The sequence below is a fragment of the Bos indicus genome, chromosome X (assembly GCF_029378745.1).
Source record: "Bos indicus isolate NIAB-ARS_2022 breed Sahiwal x Tharparkar chromosome X, NIAB-ARS_B.indTharparkar_mat_pri_1.0, whole genome shotgun sequence".
Classification (NCBI taxonomy): domain Eukaryota; kingdom Metazoa; phylum Chordata; class Mammalia; order Artiodactyla; family Bovidae; genus Bos; species Bos indicus.
This window is the reverse complement of record NC_091789.1, coordinates 60,912,356-60,934,643: the sequence shown is the minus strand read 5'-3', so window position 1 is coordinate 60,934,643 and position 22,288 is coordinate 60,912,356. Positions and strand designations below refer to the sequence as shown.

The following is a 22,288-nucleotide window of genomic DNA, read 5'->3' as shown; positions in this document are numbered from 1 at the left end:
CACTTGGAGGTGGGCTCAAAAGTAAACCGGCATTACACATTAACACCACGGAACCATACATGCTGGGGCGCATTGGCAATGAAACTTCTGTATGAAGCATAAGACTTAATCAACTACTCCCCCAAACTAAATTCTTCACTATAGTGAGTTGGTAATTCTGAGATTTCCATGATATCACTGATAACCTCAGGAAAGCTATCTACAAGGAAGAAAGCACAATATAACAAATGATATACCTACCAATTGGTGAAAATTTCCTCCTGTATGTAAACCATAGACGAGCACTTATATCAGACAACAGCTTAGATTTTTCTGTAATTAAATGTGAAATTAAAATTAAATCACCATATCCCAACTAAAGATATCTGTCTTTGATTTCTGAGCCAGGGGCAAACTAAATTTCAAATAACCAGTCATTTCCATTGTTATGAGGCTAAGGGAAATTCATAGGAAACCCAGTCTCATTTTAGCCAAATAATTTCAGTATTTCCTCCCGCCTATATTTTGACCAGAGCTACTGGCTACAATGATGCTGAGTGGCTCCTATCTCTTCACTGAGCTCCACAGCCCCAGCAGGTGCTTAACACTGAGATCACATGGCCAAAAGACAAGGACTGGGAAAAGCAAGGGTCCTGGGTAACCTAATGATAGGCAGTCAGCCCCTGCCTGATGGTTGGCTGGATCTCTCATCAGCATCCATGGTCTGTTACCTAACACGAGGGATAGGTTGTTGGCATTCGTGTGTGCATGTAAATCTTTAACTAAAAAGATGTCCCTGCTAAGCAAATTAAGTGTGTAAGAAATTAGTGCATTGGCATTTGTAATCTAAATGGTGATATAACATCACAAATGCTTTTGTCATTTTTTTTCAAAGCATGCTTTCCTGTATATATTTTACAGTGTAAATTTACTTCAGTGGCCACAAATATGGCTTCCACATGTCCATCTGTACTTAGTTGTGCTTCTGTCTTTCTTAGTCTTCTCTCTTCCTCTTCTCAACAACACATCTATAATTGTAATTCTGTACAGAATTTATAGTCATTGCACTTTAAAAGAAGAAAAAGAAATTCAGTGTTAACCAATAGTCTCTATTTTCTCTTCTGCCTTTCCTTTGAACAAATCAGAAAGCTGAGCTGTCTGGATTTTTCTTCCCCTTCATGTCACCAGTGCCTAGCACAGTATGGGAGCCAGATGTAAAATGGTCAAGCTCTGCCTGGGTTTGAGACCTGATTCTGCTACTTACCAACTGTGTGGCCTTGTTACTTAACTTTTCTGAGCTTCAGTTTCCTCATCTATATAATGGGGAGAATAATTGCACCTACTTCACAGAGATATGAGTATTCAACAAGATAACACTACATGGAAGGCAGGAGCTTATATGGTACAGTACACAGTAAACCTGAGGTAGATGTTAGCTATTATTTTATCCCCTTGCCTCAAATGCTCATGCCCCTCACTCCTTCCCCTGATATTCTCTATGTATTCTGGCTTGCCTATATGCTAGAAAGGCTGGTGAAAGTTGTATAGACATTTTTTAAAGATTTATTTATTTATTGGCTATGGTGGGTCTTCAATGTTCTGTGTAGGCTTTCTCTAGCTGTGGCAAGTGGGGGCTACTCTTCATTGTTGTGTGTGGGCTTCTCAATGGCCTCTCATTGTGAGGCATAGGCTCTAAGCACTTGAGCTCAGTAGTTGTGGCATGTGAGCTCTAGAGCACAGGTGCGTGGGCTTAGCTGCTCTGTGGCATGTGGGATCTTCCTGGACCCGGGGCGGAACCTGTGTCCCCTGCATTGGCAGGCGGATTCTTAACCACTGGACCACCAGGGAAGCCCTAGACTTTAATAAGAGTTTCACCTTGAAAGGGCTTTTCCAACTTAACATTTGAAACTGGGCATATTTGGCAACTTGGGGATCCCTCTTTTAGGGAATGCACAACTAGAAGAGATCACCTGCAGTCCCTCTCCTAGTAATTACTGGCAAAAGGAGTTAAGATCCAGAAAGTGACTTATCCGAGGTGAAGAGTCTGAATACAAAAGGTCTCCTAATTGTTAGCACTAGGTGCTCTCCACTATTCAGGGTTTTCCAATCAAAAGGATAAAGCCAGACTCAAATGGAATTAGAAGATGCTAACTTCTTCTCTTGCCTTTTTATTTATTTATTTGTTTTTGGCTGTGCTGGGTCTTCGTTGCTGCGTGGGCTTTCCTCTAGTTGCGGTGAGCGGGGGCTAGGTGCAGTGTGCAGGCTCTTTCTCTTGTTGCAGAGCACAGGCTCCAGGGCACGCTGGCTTCAGTAGTTGTGGCTTCCAGACTGTAGAGCACAGGCTCAGTAGTTAGGGTGCACAAGCTTAGTTGCTCTGCAGCATGTGGGATCTTCCTGGATCTCGGATCAAACCCATGTCTCCTACACTGGCAGGTGGACTCCCTACCACTGAGCCACCAGGGAAGCCCCCTCTCTTGCCTTTTGGTCAGTTTCTTCCTGCCCCTCCCTCCATGCTAGGGCCTCCAAAGAGGATCTCTCTTCAGACACAAAACTCAGAGCTGCCTATTTCCAAGTTCAGGTTTTATCTATGTGCTGGGTTGTTAGCACTTTCAGGTAAAAGGTCTTTCTCAATTTATAAGAATGTAATGGAAAGGAAGAGAAAGCCAAGCCTCCTTTCCATCTAGCTGCAGTGGCTAAAAGTTCTGTACAAAATCAGAATAAACTGAGACAGTACCACAGTCAGCAAAAGCTCTAAAACTATATGCCTTCTCAGTGTCTGAGACTGTTTCTGACAGCCACGGGCTATTTAGAAGTCCCTTGGATGGCAGTGTTTTTCATCTAGATAGAAAAGGACATGAGAGGAATGAGAAGTATGTAGTCTTCAAAGACTAGATACTGGTTAGTAATACCCAGAGCCGGTCCATGTTTTTTGAAACCTGAGGCTTAAAGAATTGGTGGGTTCTCCTTTAAGAAAAAAAAATGACTTTTTCAAATTGTACAAATACCTATGATCATGTGAACACATTGCTAGGGCCTCAGAAGGGTCTTTGCACGCAAGAACTCCTCTGGCTGTAAAGTAAATCTGCCTAGCAGTAGCATTAACCCCTTATCAACCCAAGAAGGAAAACAGGGTAGACTTCAACCTCGGGCACCCATCTCATTTGGGTTCTCACAGACAAATGCAACCAAACCTTACCTGTTTTAAGAAGATGCTGTTTTCCCAAGATCCATACCAGCTCATCTGTATCTGGAAACTCTTCTAGGTAGTCAGCAAAAATAGTAATCTGGTTTTCATACTTGGATAAAACTGAAAAGGAAAGAAACTTAAACAAAATGTAATAGAGGGAACTTGCTTCTATGATTTATTAATTATTACCTTTGTCCTGAAGGTAAAAATTAGAGTTTTTTTAGATTCATCACTGGAATCTAATGGAAGCAAATCCTCCTGCTTGAGAAACAAAGACACTTATGGGGCCTCAAAATCTTTTAAGAGAGGGATTTCCTTTTGACCACCTGTTTAGACCTTCCTTTTCTCATGGTCCCATTTGGTACTATCTCTGAATGATGTTTTGGTCACAATTACATCAAATATTTTTTTCTAATGGGGCTTTCTTTGTAAACAGCCACTTTCTAGCTTGTCCTAGTGTGAGTGGAGTACAAGATGACACAGTAGTACCTGCATACCTGACCTCTTTCCATGTCTAATCAGACCCTAGGGACTAATGTGAGGTTTCTAGCAGCCAGTGGCTTAGAAGGGGCCTATGACAAGCCTGAAACACTATATATATACAACTCTGAAAATGTAATATTTTAGCTGGAAGTCCAGATGTTTTATCAGTAATTTAGTGTTTTATTCACTTACAACTTCTACAAAGAAGAATCTTGAAGCAACTGATAAATAGAACTTGTTCTTGGGATTCACAAATGACCATGGTTATCTCTCAACAGAAAGGAACTGAACAAAATGCAATTAAATCTCATAAGTTCACAGGCCACACGCTCAGAACTTATGTCCAGGTAATGTGGGATGAGTTAAAATTCACTTCTGTACCGCCTGCGGGGAAAGGATCTGCTAAAAGTCCCAAGATTGACTTGTGAAGGGAAGGATCTTATCACAAAAGTTTCCTTTAAGTACTGAGTCAGCCAACAAGTTCATTCGGATTTTTCCATATGAGGTTATGAGAAAACCTGAACAAACATTTTGGCCAAGCCAGTATTTTCTGAGAGAAAGAATATCATAGGTGGTAAATAAGTTTCCAAGCCAGCCCAGAAAAATCTATCTTAACCTATCAGCAGAAAAATGAAATTGTTAGTATATTTCATAGTTTATGGTGCTGTTTCAATGACAAATCATATTTCAAGTTCAAAGCTGAGACAACCGAGCACACATCTTATCATTTCAGCAATTGGAGGCTACCAGACGCTACAGGGAGGGGAGCTCAGAGCCAGCAGGGGCCATTTTGTGCAGCTACTAGTAGCTGCAAGGGCTCTCCCAGATCAGCCCCTAAGAGCGCCAAGGGAATAGTCTCCTATAAAAAATATCATTGCGGGATGTGTTTAGCTCACTTGAAAGGACAAATTGCTTTCTTCTGGCTTTGTTTTCTAAGGCAGGAGCATGCTGTTTTCATAGAAATAAATGGTCTTTCCTAGAAATAAATAAATGAGTCTTATCTGATCATGAAAACAGACTACTCGGTTGGAGGCTGACGTTATACTTTGTATCATTTGTATACATTGAAGTCATAATTTGTTTGAAGTTATAATTTTAGAAACACAGCTACCCGGGATACTGCCCTTCTTGAAATATGTGACAGAAGTCCAGTCTTTCAGGGATTTAGGTAGCCTTTCTCCTCAAGATGTTTTCATCATTAGGGTCACAGCCATGGCGCTATTTCCAATGTACAGAAGTTAGAAATGAGACAGCCATTTCATTCCCCAGTGAAAACTCATCACTGCCAAATCTGCCAGGGAGCTTGTGTCACAGTCTTAGCCTTTCTGCCCCTGGCCACAGCCCCTGGCCCATGCTCAGGAAATAGCAGGCTAAAAATGATCATCCAGGTCAGGCCATCCCCAGGAGGTGGTGGACAGAGGTGGCGTAAATCACACTGTGTACCTTCCCACCCCATTCTCCACCCCTCACAGGCAAGAGAAATCAGGTTAAAACAAACATTCAGTGAAGCCTAGAAAAGGGGGGCAGAGGGGAGGGGTGAGTCAGAAAATGAGCAATTTGAGAGAAGTGTGGGAAAGGGGCAACCTCTCTGGCATTCCCCTGGTAGGGATGAGGAAGGTGGTATTGGATGAATGTACAGCATGTATGCATATAAGCCTTGGGTCTTTTTTTAGTACTGGCTGAAAAAAAAATTCTCTATCGCCAACCCTGTCTCAGTGAGTCATTACCCAGCTATCTGGTCAAATTAGTACAGCCCCTACAGCCTGTGAGAACTGCACTGCTTCATTTGAGATGGCTCTGACCAAAATGATAGCCAAAGAATTTTCCTCTTGCTCTTACACCCCTCACCCCCAGGCCAGGAAAAAGGGCAATTACAGTCTCTATTCTTCCAGAGTCTCCTCTTAGAAAATAGACTCCATGAACGCAGTGTGTCAGCCCATAACCAGCCTGAGTTGAAAACTACAGGGATGAAACAAAAGAAAGCCAGACCAGAAGATGAGATTAACAGAAGTACAGAGTGATAACATGAGGAGAGCGTATAAAAGGGAGTCTGGGGAGGATAGAGGGCTTGATCTTCCACAAGAACTCAGAAAGATGAAGAAGCCAACTGGGTTGTGGTTGAGATGCAGAAGTGAAATGGCATTTCCAAACAAATCACTTCTCACTAACAGCAATCCTTCTGAAAAAAAATTTCATAAACTACTTTTGTCCTACCTTAAAATTAACAAATTTTATATTAACAGACTTATATGAGCTCCTTGCGCTTTCAACCTGTTTAAAGACATAGGAACTATACAGGCAGAGCTACAAATATTGCAGCTTGGTGGACCAAGAATCAGCTTCTATAAGGTCTGATGGGCAACAGGCTTCACTCTGTTCCATTCTACTTTAATAATCATTAAAAAGAATGAAGTCTCTGCTGGGTTAGCTTAGTAGTCAAATAATAACTGAGAAAAAGATTTCCATAAGCTCCTGGAACCAAAAAGTCTCCCAGTCTTGGGCAAGACGCTCTGTGTACATGCTAGGGCATGCTTTCAACACTCAGCCAGGCAGTTGATTAACTATGCCTTAGTCTTCCCTTTCTGCTTATACAGAGCTCAAGGTCAGCCAGAGTGAGAGCTGAGGGCCTTCTCAGGTCTTTCCTGAGCATGCACATAGCCTTGGGACTGTACACATCCCTGAGCAGGCATGTGGTCCTCTAGGTTCCCAAGAATATGCTGGAACTTTTCAAAGTCCCAACAAATATATTATTCTTCAGCTTTACCTTTCAAACTTTTTGGTTATCTACTCCTCAAATAGCTGTGAAGTTAATCATTTGCCTCTAATAGTTTTCCAGAAAAGCCCCCCCCCGCCAACCCAGAGAGGGGGAGGCTATCTGCACCTCCAAGACAAGACAAATAAAGTTTTACATGTGGGGTTTTCTGGGGAATTGCCAGACAGATCAAATAATGACAGCTCTCTAGAAATGAGGATTTAACAGTTTCAAACCTGTTCTGCATCCTCCAGGGGTTACCAGGTTGCTGGCTTTCCCTATGGTTGCAAGCTGTGAATTCTCAAGGCCACTGAAAAGCTGGAGAGCAAAAGATGGGCATAGCACAAGTGAAAATGCCACAGAGCTGACTATTACAAGGCAGTCATTTTTCATGAATAAATGAATATTCCACAGATTGGTGCAAGCCTTTGGTTAATTTCCAGAGTGCAGCAAAAGTTGGTTCTGATCGTCTTTGCCAGTTCTTTTCATTTCTATTATGGGTAGAATTTTCAGAAGTCTTCACTCTGCCATTTTTGCTGATGACTTACTTGAATAATTTGCTTTCCAGTGATTGACTATATTTGTAAGCGTTATTTTGTAAAACGGCAAGTAAATGAAAAAAATCACTTTTTTAACAGATTTTCTGATAGCACTTAACAAAACTTGTGCATCAAGTCTCCTAGATTCTGTGGGGTTTGTTCCCCACAAACAATAAAAAGACTCTAAAAGGGAAATCAAAAGGTCACAGAGTCTCAGGGCCAGAAAAAGCCTGAGACACCACAGAGTATCTTGCTTGTGAAAAAAAAAGTGAAAGTGTTAGTTGCTCAGTCACGTCCAACTCTTTGTGACTCCATGGACTGTAGCCCGCCAGGCTCCTCTGTCCATGAGATTCTCCAGCAAGAATACTGCTATTTCCTCCTCCAGGGGATCTTCCCGATCCAGGGATCGAACCTGGGTCTCCTGCATTGCAAGCAGGTTGTTTACCATCTGAGCCACCAGGGAAGCCCCATACCATTTATAGTTATTATAAAATATTGACTATGTTCCCTGTTCTGTACTATATGTACTTGTAGCTTATTACAAAGTACTTTGTGCTTCTTAACCCATTACCCTTATCTTCCCCTTCCCACATCTCTCTCCCACCTAGTAACCACTCACTTTTTCTCTGTCAGTCTGTTTCCTTTTTGGTATATTTACTAGTTTAATATACACACATTCAACATATTTTCAGGTCACACCTTCAAAATCATAAGAAAATGGTCACAGGAGACAGGTATGGTAAGTTCTATTCAGTTCAGTCACTCAGTCGTGTCCGACTCTTTACGACCCCATGAATCACAGCACGCCAGGCCTCCCTGTCCATCACCAACTCCCAGAGTTCACTCAGACTCATGTCCATTGAGTCGGTGATGCCATCCAGCCATCTCATCCTCTGTCGTCCCCTTCTCCTCCTGCCCCCAATCCCTCCCAGCATCAGGGTCTTTTCCAATGAGTCAACTCTTTGCATGAGGTATGGTAAGGGCTGAATATAAATTAATATACTCATTCTATAAACTTTTACAGAGTACCTACTATGTGCTAAGGGGGCTTCCCAGGTGGTGCTAGTGGTAAAGAACCCACCTGCCAATGTAAGAGACCTAAGAGGTGTGGGTTCTATCCCTGGGTTGGGAAGATCCCCTGGAGGAGGGCATGGCAACCCACTCCAGTATTCTAGCCTGGAGAATCCCATGGACAGAAGAGCCTGGTGGGCATAGGGTTGCAGAGAGTCAGACACGACTGAAGCAACTTAGCACGCACATACATACTATATGCTAAGCACAATGGAAAAGACATCACTGAGATGTAGCCTCCATTGTCCAAAGCATTTAACCTAGTAGAGAGGATAGGTCTGCAAACAAACAACAATAAGTACTATAAGAAAGGAAAGTGGGAGAGAAGAGATCAAGATGGTGGAGTAAGAAGAAATGGAGCCTACCTCCTGCTACAAATGCATCTAAAATACACCTACACGTGGAACAATTCTCACTGAAACTAACTGGAAACTGGCAGAAGCACTCCTGTACAACCAAGGTTGTAAGAACAATACACACATAATCCAGGAGGAAAGGAAGAAAAGTAATCAGGTCAAGACCTGTACCCCTGGGAGGGGAATCAGAAGAAAAGGGAGGTTGCATAGGTGGGGTGTGATCAGGTCAAGCCACAGACTGGGTGTCCCAGACCTAGGGTCCTATGTACAGGAGACAAGCCCCCTTGGCTGGCCAGAGGACTGGACTCCACTCATGAGGAGGGCATGCATTGGCTGTCTTTGAGGCAGGGCAGAGAAAGATTTGCTCTGAGCCCTCTGGGTTTCCAACAACCAGCTAGCCATGCACCCCAGCCCAAAGTACCAAGCAACACTCCCATCCTGTCTATTCTGTGTCATGGCACAGCAATTGGATCTGGGGAAGCCATGACCAGGGAAAAGACTTGACCATGGGACACAGAGGTGACCAAGTCCCAGGGTAATGCCATTGTTGACACCTACTCAAACAGCAACCCCCAGAAGTTGCCCAGATCTCAGACGGCAGCCACCCACCACAGCTCACCCCCCACCTTGATACACACAGAGTGATCACAAGGGCCCCACCCACCATATCCAGCAGTTCTACAACACGGCAGGAACAGCTGAGGCTGGGAACAGTGATCAGCTGTGAGAGACAAAGGAGAACTGCCCCTGAGGCAAGGCAGAGAGAGGTCTGGCTTAGCAGCTCTGGGTTTCCTGTGACCACTTTGCCATGCCCACCAGCCTGAGACCAGTGAATACTCTGGTCCTGCTCAACCCATGCCATAGTGCTGAACTGGATCTGGGGTGCCCACGACAGAGGAAGAGATTCAACCATGGGACACAGAGGTCTGAGTGGAACTTTCTTAGCTCTTACTGAAGCAGTGCCTCAGAACCCCCCAGATGTCTGACAGCAGCCACTGCACCACAGCTGACCTCCCAATAGACATGGAGAGTTCACACAGGCACCGTCTTTCCTGTAGAGAGGTTCCATAACATGGTAGGGGTGGTGAAGGCTGTGAGGGACAAAGGGGATCTGCACCTGAAGCTATGTCTGAGTGAAGCTGTGGACATCTGTGCAGGCAGTCAGCACATGGGGCCCCACTTGCTTTAGCATTCCCCTTATCTGGGGCAAAGGTCCTAGTGTGAGGAGGAGAGAAAAACAGAGTCAGCTCAGGCCCCACCCCTGAGAGGGTGGTGACAGCCACTGAGCAGAGAGGAAGTCCCATCTCACACTCACCACCAGCTCTAGCTGCTCTGTCTCCAGCCACAACCATTACCAAGGTGATAGTGGCCAGTGCACTGAGGAAAGATGTGACTTGTGTCCACATCAAATCCAGCTCTCCCACCAAAGGCACTGAGCACACACAGCCTGTATAGAAATGGTTCCACCGAGAATGACTTGTGTTCACATCGAATCCAGCTCTCACACCAAACACACTGGGCACACACAGTATAGAGATGGTTCCACTGAAAAATACACTTTCAAGACTGCAGTAGACAGCTGTTTCACCTAAACTCATAGAGGCGGGAAAGTCAAGCAAAATGAAAAGGCACAGTAACTACTCTCAATTGAAAAAGCAAGAGAAAACCCCTGAAAAATAATGAAAGAGAAACAAAAGAGATTTAAAAAAACAGAAATAAAAAAATTTACGAGATAATTCAAAACATTGATAATAAAAATGTTAACTGAATTAGGGAAAACAATTGATATAATCGAGAACATTTCAGCAAGGAACTAGAAAACATTAAAAAGACCCAGTCAGAAATGAATAATTCAATAGCTGAAATAAAAGACACACTAGAAGGAATGAATAGCAGACAAAGTAATACAGAGGAACACGTAAATGATCTAGAAGTCAGAAAAATGGAAACCACACAATCAGAACAGCAGTAGGAAAAGCAAATTAAAAAAAAATAATAAAGCAACTGAAGATATTCTTGGGACAACATTAAGCATCCAAATATTTGCATTATATGGGTTCCAGAAGGAGAAGAGAGAGAAAGGAAGATCAAAAATGTATTTGAAGAAATTATGCCTGAAAACTCCCAAACCTGAAGAAGGAAATAGATACACAGGTATAGGAATCACACAGGATCCCAAATAAGATAAACTCAAACAGACCCACACCAACACATATCATAATCAAAATGGCAAAAGTAAATGATAAAGACAGGATTCTAAAGGCAGCAGGAGAAAAACAAGAGTCATTTGCAAGGCAACCTCCATAAGGCTATCAGCTGATTTCTCTGCAGAAACCTTGCAGGCCAGAAAGGAGTAACATGATATATTTAAAGTGTTAAAAGGTAAAAACTTGCAACCTAGGACAATCTACCCAGCAAAATTATCATTTAGAAGGAGAAATAAAGAACTTCTCAGATAAACAAAAATTAAAAGAGTTCCTCAATACTAAATGTACAATAAAAGAAAAGCTGAAGGATCTTTTCTAAATGGAAAAGTAGTAAAAATCTATAGTAAAGGGAAAATCCCAATAGGAAAGGCAAATAAATATGTAGTAAGGACTGGGGTCAAACACTTAAATAAGCCAGTATGTAAATTAAAAGACAAAAAAATTATATAAGCAATTATAACTACAATAAACAGTAAAGGGATAATATTGAAGATGTAGACTGTGATATGACATCACAAAACACAAAATGATTTAAAAATGGTAAAACCTGATTTAAATGATTTAAAAATGAGCAGACCTGAATAGACTTTTTTCCAAAGAAGACATACAGATGGCTAACCACTATATGAAAAGATACTCAACATCACTAATTATCAGAGAAATGCAAATCAAACTAACAAGGAGATATGATCTCACACCTGTCAGAATGGCTATCATCAAAAAACCTACAAATAACAAATGTTGGAAACAATGTGAAGAAAAGAGAACCTGTGTACACTGCTGGTGGGAAGGTAAATTTGTGCAGCCACTATGGAGAACAGTATGGAGGTTCCTCAGTAAATTAAAAACAGAACTACCACATGATCCAGCAATTCTACTGATAATACACTCAGAAAAAAATGAAAACACTAATTCAAAAAGATACATACACCCCAAAATTCATAGCAGCACTATGTACAATAGCCAAGATATGGAAGCAACCCAAGAACCCATCAACAGCTGAATAGATGAATAAGATGTGGTATATACATATATATATATACACGTACATACATACATACAATGGAATACTACTTGGTCATAAAAAGGATGAAATACTGCCATTTGCAGCAACATGGATAGACCTAGAAAATATTATGTTTAGTTAAATAAGTGAGATCAATACAAATGCAGTATGATATCACTTATATGTACAATATAAAAAATAATGCAAATAATATATGTAAAACAGAAACAGACTTATAGATAAAGAAAACAAATTAATGGTTACCAAAGGGGAGAGAGAAGAGGAGAAGGGCAAATTAGGGGTATGGGGTTAAGAGATAAAAACTACTATGTATAAGATAGTGAAGCAACAAGTATGTATTGTATATAGCAAAGGAAATTATAGCCATCATCTTGTAGTAATTTTTAATAGAGTATAAGCTGTAAAAATACTGAATCACAGTGCTGTATACCTGAAAGTAATATAAATCGACTACATTTCAATTTAAAAAAGGAAAGTGATGTGGAAGGCAACAAATGATTAATTTGGGGATGAAAAGACCTTCAACAACCTTGAAAAGGTAGCATCAAAGCTGAGCCTCAGGACTTCCCTGGCAGTCCAGTGCTTAAGACTCTGTGCTTCCCAGCCAGTGGGAATTTGCTGTATGATGCAGAGAGCTCAAGCCCAGTGCTCTGACAACCTAGAGGAGTGGGATGGAACGGGAGGTAGGAGGGAAGTTCAAGAGGGAGGGGACACATGTATACCTATGACGGACTCATGTTGATGTATGGCAGAAATCAATACAATATTGTAAAGTAATTATCCTCCAACTAAAAATGAATAAATTTAAAAACTAAAAATAAAAAGATATAAAAAAAAAGACCCCATGCTCCCACTGCAGGGAGCACCGGTTCGGTGCCTAGTCAGGGAACTGACATCCTACGTTCCGAGCAGTGTGGCCAAAAATTAAAAAAAAAAAAAAAAAAAGCTGAACTTTAGTGAAAAAAAAAAGATAAAAAAAAAAGAAAAAAAAGTGAGATGGGGGAAGGGAAGAAACTCCTGGTTGGAGGAACACCAAAAGGATTTGGCAAGCATGTGGGATGGGTCTAGGAAAAGCGAGACAGAGAGTAAAAAATAACTTGTATTTTTCAAGTGTGGGTGATGAAATGGTAGCAGAAAAACATAGTGGTGGGGGGTAGGGGATAATAATCTTGATCCAGCCAGAACATGGTAGAGTCATGGATTTGCTTGACAAAGCAATGAGAGGCTACAAAAAATTCAGAGGAAAATCAACCTGCACAGGGGTCGCACAGAGGTACCTGGCAAATGGCAGGTTGATTAGCAGAGCTGAGGAAAGCAGGAGGAACCCAGAAGAATAACACTCAGCCTAAAGTGTACCTTCATCCCCTTCCTCCTGGGTCCATGTAGTGTCCTGGTCTTCCCAGCCTCTGCTCGTCCGTGCATAGGCCCCGCCCCCATTTTCATTTCTCTTCCTCCCAGTGCCCTGCTTTTCTGACACCCAAGAATTTTGAAAATAAAGAACTAGATAGCAATTCTTAGCATTTCAAAGGGGATTTTTCACATTCAAAACTGCAAGTTTCCTTGAATTTATTCAGCGAGTCACACCTCAGTGATGCTGGGTTGTCAAAGAATGCCAAAGACATGAATGATTTCTCTACAGACCAGTGTAAACTCTGACACCCTAAGAAAACAATCTTGTCATTTTTAGACTTAGGCTAGAAAACCTTAGCCAAAGAGTTACCATTCAGCTAAAGTTTATGACTTTTTGAGATTCTATTGAACTGACTAGTATTGGTGGTAGTGCAAGACAGGAATCTGCTCCTGACAGATTTCAGGACGAGTCAGCAAAGAGATAACCAGTCACATTGTCAAAGGAACCATTGCTAAGTGATAAGACCCTTTGGTTTTCAGCTATAAAAAGCAATTGGGCCATAGAAACTTGGCCCCTCAAAACACAACATTTCTTAAAGATTTCAGTCAGTTCATCTTATTGGCAACAATGGTAGAATCAAATGCAATTAAAAAATGGACTCTTTCTGGTTTTCTTTAAAGTGACAAGTTTGAAAAGCTTATCGTCTTGTAAATATATTTTGTTTGCTTTTTACACTTCAGTTCAGTTCAGTCGCTCAGTCGTGTCCAACTGTTTGCAACCCCATGAACTGCAGCACGCCAGGCCTCCCTGTCCATCACCAACTCCCGGAGTTCACTCAGACTCACGTCCATCGAGTCAGTGATGCCATCCAGCCATCTCATCCTCTGTCGTCCCCTTTTCCTCCTGCCCCCAATCCCTCCCAGCATCAGAGTCTTTTCCAATGAGTCAACTCTTCACATGAGGTGAGTTATTGCCTGCTGTTTGCTACCTGAAATGCCTTTAGATACACCCATGAAGAAATGGGATTCCATATACAAATGGGTCAGGAATGTACGTAACATAGAGACTACTGAATCTCTAGATGGCTGCTTCTTTCTGCTTTTGATAAGGTAACTCTGATCTTCTTGAACAGATGCATTTTTCAGAAGAATAAAAATATGCTACTTTTATAATGGTTATCTTTGTTGATTAGGCATATAAAGATGGTAGCACACTGGAGGGAGGGGGAGGGAAGGAGGAAAAGTATTTGGTCACTTTATAATTCAAGATTTGAGGCAAATTCCACAAACTGAGGTGAGAATCACCTTGATTCTTCATCAGTGGGTTTTGTTGTTCTTAAGAATCAACCTGTTTTTATGAAAAGAATGGTTATATTCCCAAGGAAGACCATGTCACATTAGTGCCAGTGTTACATCATCCAGTGGGTCCACAGCAAGCCTCCATTGTATGTATCTTTGATTTTGGACAGTATCCAAACCAAAAAGCAGCAATACCCAAATACAGAGCTTATATTTTATGTAGGAAGCAAGACAATGTGACAATATTTAGTCAGAATGAGTGTGTCAAATGGTTTTTCTCTAACATTAAAAAGAAAAACATTGGGGGTGGCTTTTATTTTGTCATGGTGAAGAAAAGGAGGAGTCACCCCTCCTGAAAATAGCTCTAGCTTAAGAACCCTAAAATGTAAGTTCTAGTCCCACTCTGCCGCTAACTAGCTATGTGACCTTGGAAAACTTACTGTACTTCTTTGGGCCTCAATTCTCCATCTATAAAATGACAAGCATATGTTTTCAAACAGCATATCATAACTCATCAGTTGGTTGTGTGTATATAAATTGGATTGAAATATAAAATTTATTTCTCAATGTATTCTTGGATTTAAAAAGTTGGAATATCAGTGGTCTAGACGTATGCTATCCAATACAGTAACCATGTGCAGCTGCCTACATTTAAATTAATTCAAGTTAAACACAACAGACTGGTTCCAAATAGGAAAAAGAGTACGTCAAGGCTGTATATTGTCACCCTGCTTATTTAACTTATATGCAGAGTACATCATGAGAAACTCTGGGCTGGAAGAAGCACAAGCTGGAATCAAGATTGCCGGGAGAAATATCAAGAACCTCAGATATGCAGATGAAACCACCCTTATGGCAGAAAGTGAAGAGGAACTAAAAAGCCTCTTGATGAAAGTGGAAGAGGAGAGTGAAAAAGTTGGCTTAAAGCTCAGCATTCAAAAAACGAAGATCATGGCATCTGGTTCATCACTTCATGGGAAATAGATGGGGAAACAGTGGAAACAGTGTCAGACTTTATTTTTTGGGGCTCCAAAATCACTGCAGATGGTGACTGCAGCCATGAAATTAAAAGACTTAATCCTTGGAAGAAAAGTTATGACCAACCTAGATAGCATATTGAAAAGCAGAGACACCACTTTGCCAACAAAGGTTCGTCTAGTCAAGGCTATGGTTTTTCCAGTGGTCATGTATGGATGTGAGAGTTGGACTGTGAAGAAAGCTGAGCACCAAAGAATTGATGCTTTTGAACTGTGGTGTTGGAGAAGACTCTTGAGAGTCCCTTGGACTGCAGGGAGATCCAACCAGTCCATTCTAAAGGAGATCAGCCCTGGGTGTTCTTTGGAAGGAATGATGCTAAAGCTGAAACTCCAGTACTATGGCCACCTCATGGGAAGAGTTGACTCATTGGAAAAGACTCTGATGCTGGGAGGGATTGGGGGCAGGAGGAAAAGGGGACGACAGAGGATGAGATGGCTGGATGGCATCACCAACTTGACGGACGTGAGTCTGAGTGAACTCCGGGAGTTGGTGATGGACAGGGAGGCCTGGCATGCTGCGATTCATGGGGTCGCAAAGAGTCGGACACGACTGAGTGACTGAACTGAAACACAACTAAAAATTAAGTTAGTTGCATTAGCCACATTTCAAGCACTCAACAGCCACATGTGGTAGTGGCTACCATACTGGACAGCACAGTTGTAGAATAGTTTTGTCATCACAGTTCTATTGCAGTCCTATTCTAACAGTGTTTTTATGATTCTACTGGAGGTGACGGTAGGGTGGGTTGTTAGGAGGGGTACTCTAAGCTCTTAGAAAAGAAGATAGGTTCACTTGTCTCTTTCTTAAGAGATTCTGTGTGAATTTCTAAATAAATGAGCCAGCAATTGTTTATTAAGTTCCATACTTGGTTCTGTGAGTAATACAGAGGAAACATCCTCATACACATTCACTAAATGTTAAATGAACAAGCGAAGACATCATAAAGTCATAATCTAGTTAAACACACGAACCTTAGGTAAAAGGAAAGAGCTAAAAATAAAAGGTAATGTACATAGGCAAGTGTTGATAATAACTAAGTACTGTCGAAATTCAGAAATGGGGGAAATCCCCGAGTATTAGAGTCATCAGGGAAGATTTCAAGGAGGACGTAGGATGTGAACTGGTCCCCAAATTACCGCTTGGTCCCTAAATGAGCAGAGATGAGTGGGGAGAATATTCCAGATGAGGGGAACATCTCACATGTGTGTCAGAGATGGGGACTGGTTCCAGAGAATACTGAGCAATGAGATTAAATAGGTGGCTTGGGACTGGATTGTAGAGAGTGGAAAGCAAGCAGTTGCGTCCATGTCTGAGTAAAGCCATTAACAGTGTTCAGAGTGCTTTCACATGATCCTGTGACAGCCCCTTGAGATAGCCATGGCAAGGATCATTACTTTCATGACCTTCCGTTGAGTCTCAGGTGATATGACTTGCCCAGGGTTATATAGTTAATGAACAGTATAACCAGGGTTCAAACTGAGTTCATCTTATTCTCCATTCAGTATTCTTCCTACTATATCTTGCTGCTATGATAAAACCTTGATGTGAGGCACTAGAGAGAGGGAGACCAAGGAGAAAGTTGTAATAATCCAGGCATGAAGTGTTGAAGGCCTGGCCTAAGGTGGCAAGAAACCAGATACTCTGATTATATAACATCCTATAAAGCAGACTGACAATGCAATACCCACTGTTTATAGGGGAGACTAAGAGTAGACAGTCTGAGGTTGGAACAGTGTAGTTATTTTTAACTGCAAATGATCTAAACTACCCCCAAAGGAATAAATATTAACAATATAATTCATATACCGTGTCTGGATTTTTCCGGACAGCTGAAGGCAATGTTTTGGACACGGTTGCTAAGCAAACAACACTTTATATGTCTATGCATTTTTATGAGCCATTTCTAACTTGATAGTGTTTCTCTCCCCTGTCAATTTCAATGTTCATTTCTCAGAACCATCAGTCATATGATTTCTTACCTCATCTACATTTCCAGTGAGAAAGGACTAGTGCATAAATGTCAAGGAGCTACAGGCCTTGGAGTTTTTCCACACTATTTAGTAAAATTATTAGCTTAGCAATTAATTACCTAATAATGATTTACTAAGAAAACACTAAAGCACACCTTTGCCAGACTAATCTTAAAGGATTTCTCCACCCATGTCACGAAGCTGGTCAGAAACTTCCATGGACTTCTAAGATTGCTCCAATGTATAGGAATCAAATACAAATTCATCGACCTGGCATTTGAGACCCTCTCCAATATGGACACGACTGAAGCAGCAGCAGCAGCAGCCAATACAGCCATGTCCTACGTTTCTAATTGTTCCCCACTGCTCATTACTCCTTCATGAGATCTACTCTTTTCAGACAATATAAACCACATGATACACGGGAGACTCTCTGCTCATTTATGTCCTACTTGCACTTAATTCCTACCTCAAATACAAATGGCTTCCCAGGTGGCTCAGTGGTAAAGAATCCACCTACCAATGCAGGAAATGCAGAAGACACAGGTTCGATTCCTGGTTCAGGAAGATCCCCCAGAGAAGACACCCACTCCAATGTTCTTGCCTGGGAAATCCCATGGGCAGAGTAGCCTGGTGGGCTGCAGTCCATGGGGTCACAAGGAGTTGGACATGATTTAGCAACTGAGCATGCATGCCTACCTCAAATACTACCTTCTCTATGAACATTTCTTCCTCAGTCTTCCCACCAAAAGAAGCACTTGCTCCTTCCACTAAGCTTCTATATGTAGTCCTTTATTTATATCTCCCTAATGGCACTGGGCACTTTGTACTTTAGGTTATTGTTATTTGCAGGCATGTCATCTCTCTGCTATTGGAATGTACTCCCATCTCAGCCCATGTAGTGTTCATCTCTGTATCCCCTATAGCTCTGATTATAATGCCCTGCAGTAAGTTTTCCCCTAAGGGCCTTCAAATGTTTATTGAATGAATGGGGACACTGACTAAAGTCCAAAAACTGGTTTATATGTCCACCTAAACAGAGTTGGACTGTGAAGAAAGCTAAGCGCCGAAGAATTGATGCTTTTGAACTGTGGTGTTGGAGAAGACTCTTGAGAGTCCCTTGGACTGCAAGGAGATCCAACCAGTCCATTCTAAAGGAGATCAGCCCTGGGTGTTCTTTAGAAGGAATGATGCTAAAGCTGAAACTCCAGTACTTTGGCCACCTCATGGGAAGAGTTGACTCATTGGAAAAGACTCTGATGCTGGGAAGGATTGGGGGCAGGAGGAAAAGGGGACGACAGAGGATGAGATGGCTGGATGGCATTACCGACTCGATGGATGTGAGTTTGAGTGAACTCTGGGAGTTGGTGATGGACAGGGAGGCCTAGTGTGCTGCAATTCATGGGGTCACAAAAAGTCGGACATGACTGAGCGACTGAACTGAACTGAAACATTGATTTAATAATCCTTTACTGAATGCCCTTCATATGACCAGAACTGGGCTAGGCCCTGGGGACAGCGACATATTTTAAGCAACATCAAGTCTAATGGAAAGAGAAAGAAAAGGAGAGTTAATTTTGATACAGTATGGTCAGTGTCTGCACATGGGGCTAGGGCAGAACAGCAGAGAGTTGTGTAAGTCAGTCTAGGGTCCAGAGAAGGCTTTGGGAAGAAAGGTGATGGCAGGACTTAGCCTTAAAGGATGAAAGTTAAGCCTATTGGGCAGAGGAAGGATGTTCCAGGTCGAGGGGAAACTTGTACCAAATCACTGAGAGCTGAGAGACTGGAATAGTGATGCCACATGGAGACCATCAAAGGTTGAGGTTAATGGGGCACACAGGGCTGGGAGATACTGGCCTTAGAAGCCTTGGTAAAAATTCTGGATTTAACCCAGGCTTCATGGAGCCTCTGAAGGGTTTCAAAGACATCCAAAAGGAAGTCTAGGTATTGCACTATTTGCAGAACACAAGCAGTGCAGCAAATAATTGCCTATAATGTAGGGTGTTTTTTTTTTTTTTTAACATTCATTATCAAATTAAATTTGGTTAAGAAACAAAATGAAAACTTTATCAAGGAAGGGGTTAAGGTGAGTCTCTGTCTTACCACACGCTCAGTGGTACAGCACAACTGGAAAAACTCTGAATTCTTCCCAGAAACACTACTCTTCATTTGGAGCATTTTTCCAGTTTTCTTCTCTGTTTACAGCCATCTCACCCGCTTCCCAGACCACAGGAATTTTCCCCACACCCTTTCAACATCACACTTCATTAGTAAATGTTGCTAGCAGACATATGATGTTTAAAAATTCTTTACCTTCAAGGTAATGTAAAATTATACTGCCAGACTGAAGTTTTTTGGATTACATAAAATTATATGTGTACCTTAACTTTCAAACCAAAAGATGTACCCCAAGCTCATCCTAAGACAAATTCCTGTAAAGTGAACTTGATTTTTCAATGTTATTCTATGATGATTTGAGCCACATTACCCAAGAAAAGACAATCTAATCCCATCCAAAAAAGGTACAACTTGTATTTAAATGGTTCTTTAGCCCTCATGTGCACTCTATGTACCAGACACCAGAAAAATAAATATCTATCTACCCACAAGCATGAAAGACTCAACCCATCAACCACAGCAAAAATACTTTCTAATATCTTGACATGCTAAACAACACAGGTCCATTTTTAATCCCTAAAAGTGGCTGTTCACAGTGACTTTTCTTATTCTCAGCCATCAGTTCTTTCATTAATACTAAGTTAAATCATTCTAAGTTAAATTAATTCAAAGTTAAAATGTCCTTTTATTGCATCTACACTAGCAATTACACTCTTAGGTTTATAGCCAAGAAAAATGAGTACTCATGCTCAGCTGGTAAAGAAGACTGCAATGCAGGAGACCCCAGTTTGATTCCTGGGTCAGGAAGATTCCCTGGAGAAGGGATAGGTTACCCATTCCAGTGTTCTGGGGCTTCCATGGTGCTTCAGATGGTAAAGAATCTGCCTGCAATGTGGGAGACCTGGATTCGATCCCTGAGTTGGGAAGATCTCCTGGAGAAGCGAACAGCTACCCACTCCAGTATTCTTGTCTGGAGAATTCTATGGATAGAGATGCTGGCAGGCTATAGTCCATGGGGTTTCAAAGAGGCGGACATGACTGAGCAACTTTCACTTTCATGTCCACCAAGAAATATGGTCAAAAACATTCATAGCAGCTTTATTCATAATATCCAAGACCTAAAAACAACCCAAATGCCTTATGACACAGGTACGATAGACTGAACGCTTGTGTCCACCCAAAAATTGCATGTGGAAGCCCTAATCCCCAGTGTGATGGTACAACAGGTGGGGTCTTCAGGAGGTAATTAGATTATGTGGGTGGAGCCCTCATGAATGCGATTAGTGTCCTTTATAAAAAGAGACATCAAAGAGATGACCTCTCTCCACCATATGAGGACACAGTAAGATGGGGGCCGTCTGCAGCCAAGGAAGAGGGACCTCATCAGATACCTAATCTGCTAGTGCCATGATCTAGGGCTTCCCAGCCTCCAGAACTGTGAGGGAAAAAAATGTCTGTGGCTTAATCCACCCAGTCTATGGAACTTTGTTATAGCAGCTTGAATTGACTAAGACAAGGACAATGGATACATTGTGGTAAATCACACATGGAAATGGTACACAACAACAAAAAAGAGTTAACTAATAATATATGCAAAACATGGATAGATCTCACATACATTATGTTAAACAAAAAGAAACCAGACACAAAACAGTACATATAATACAATTCTATTTATATAAAGTTTGGAATCAGGAAAAGTTAATCTATGATAATAGCAGTCAGAGTAGCTGTTGCCCTTGGGAAAAGATGCTGACTAAAAGGAGGCAAGAGAGAACCTTCTAGGGGACCAGAAATATTCTGTCTTGATATGGGTGGTGGTTACTCATATGAAAATTTCATTGAGTTGTACACTTAAGATTTGGGTACTTTATTGTCTGTAAGGAATACTTCAATTCAAGAAAAAAGAAAAAGATAAATTCTTACAGTGGATATTTCTGGTACAGATTGGCAATGCAAATCAAAAGTATGCTAACAACAAAATATTATTTTGTTATCAGGAGATATAGTTATGAATTTATCCCTGTATACACACACAGATCAAGTCCAACTGCAAGTAGTTTGGGGCTTCAGATATTATTCAGATTTAAAGCTAATTTAATTGGATTTTTCGATTTATAGCACTTCAAAATGCTATCTATTTTTACAGGCTCATTTTGATTGGAAGCTCACTTCATCTGAGAAATATTTTTAATTTGTTCCCTAAATCTTAATGAAATAAAACATAGTAGACTGAAGAGAACACTGACCTATGAATTGGAAGAGCTAGGTTCTACTTCTGCTCTTCAACTAGCCAAGTCACCTTGGGCCAATCTTCAAGCTAAGATTGCCTTTCCTTATCCATAAAATGGTGATAATATTTTCCTCTCTACAGAGCTGTAGTGAGGTTCAAATGACAGAATGGATGTGAAAGTACTTTGTAAAATGTAAAGAAGTACTAATATCCCCAAAGCTGAGTTTAATAACTTGTGTAGCCAATAGAAAATATGCTTAAATTTCAAAGCTTGTATTTCAGTTTTACATATCTTTCATTTCACCAGAGTCAGGATTAGCAAGTACACTCAAATTCTAAGATCTTTGAAAAGTTGAAATAATTCTATTGAAAATAGATATGTTCAGGGAAGTAGAGTTAATAGCTGTCTTCCTCATTTTTTTCTAATTATGACTTCTAGATGTAGCTCTAGCAGTGTAATATACATTATATTCAGTTCTCGCTTCTAGAACTTTGAACTGTTTCTACAACACAGTCACAATAGTTTCCCTCTCCATTATGAACTTCACAATATCTGACCCTGAAGGATGCTCCCATTTCTACCCTCTACTACCCATTGTGACCACTATAGAAAAATTTTTAAATGCTCTGAAGTCCTTGTTAGAGCCTTGATTACTCCTTGTCAGAGAGCCCCCAATGG

General features: G+C 41.2%; 1 protein-coding gene across 2 annotated transcripts in view; it reads right to left on the bottom strand.

Annotated features, from left to right (window-relative positions):
* ATG4A (autophagy related 4A cysteine peptidase) overlaps positions 1-22,288 on the bottom strand; it is a 78,859-nt gene that overhangs the window by 31,047 nt on the left and 25,524 nt on the right. Inside the window, exons 3-4 of one of the 2 annotated variants that reach the window (XM_070783766.1) lie at positions 3,176-3,286; positions 241-312 (exon numbers count right to left, since the gene is read on the bottom strand). In XM_070783766.1, coding sequence (XP_070639867.1) covers positions 241-312; positions 3,176-3,286 — 183 coding nt within the window. The remainder of the gene's footprint in view (positions 1-240; positions 313-3,175; positions 3,287-22,288) is intronic. The other variant, XM_070783767.1, reaches the window with a different exon arrangement.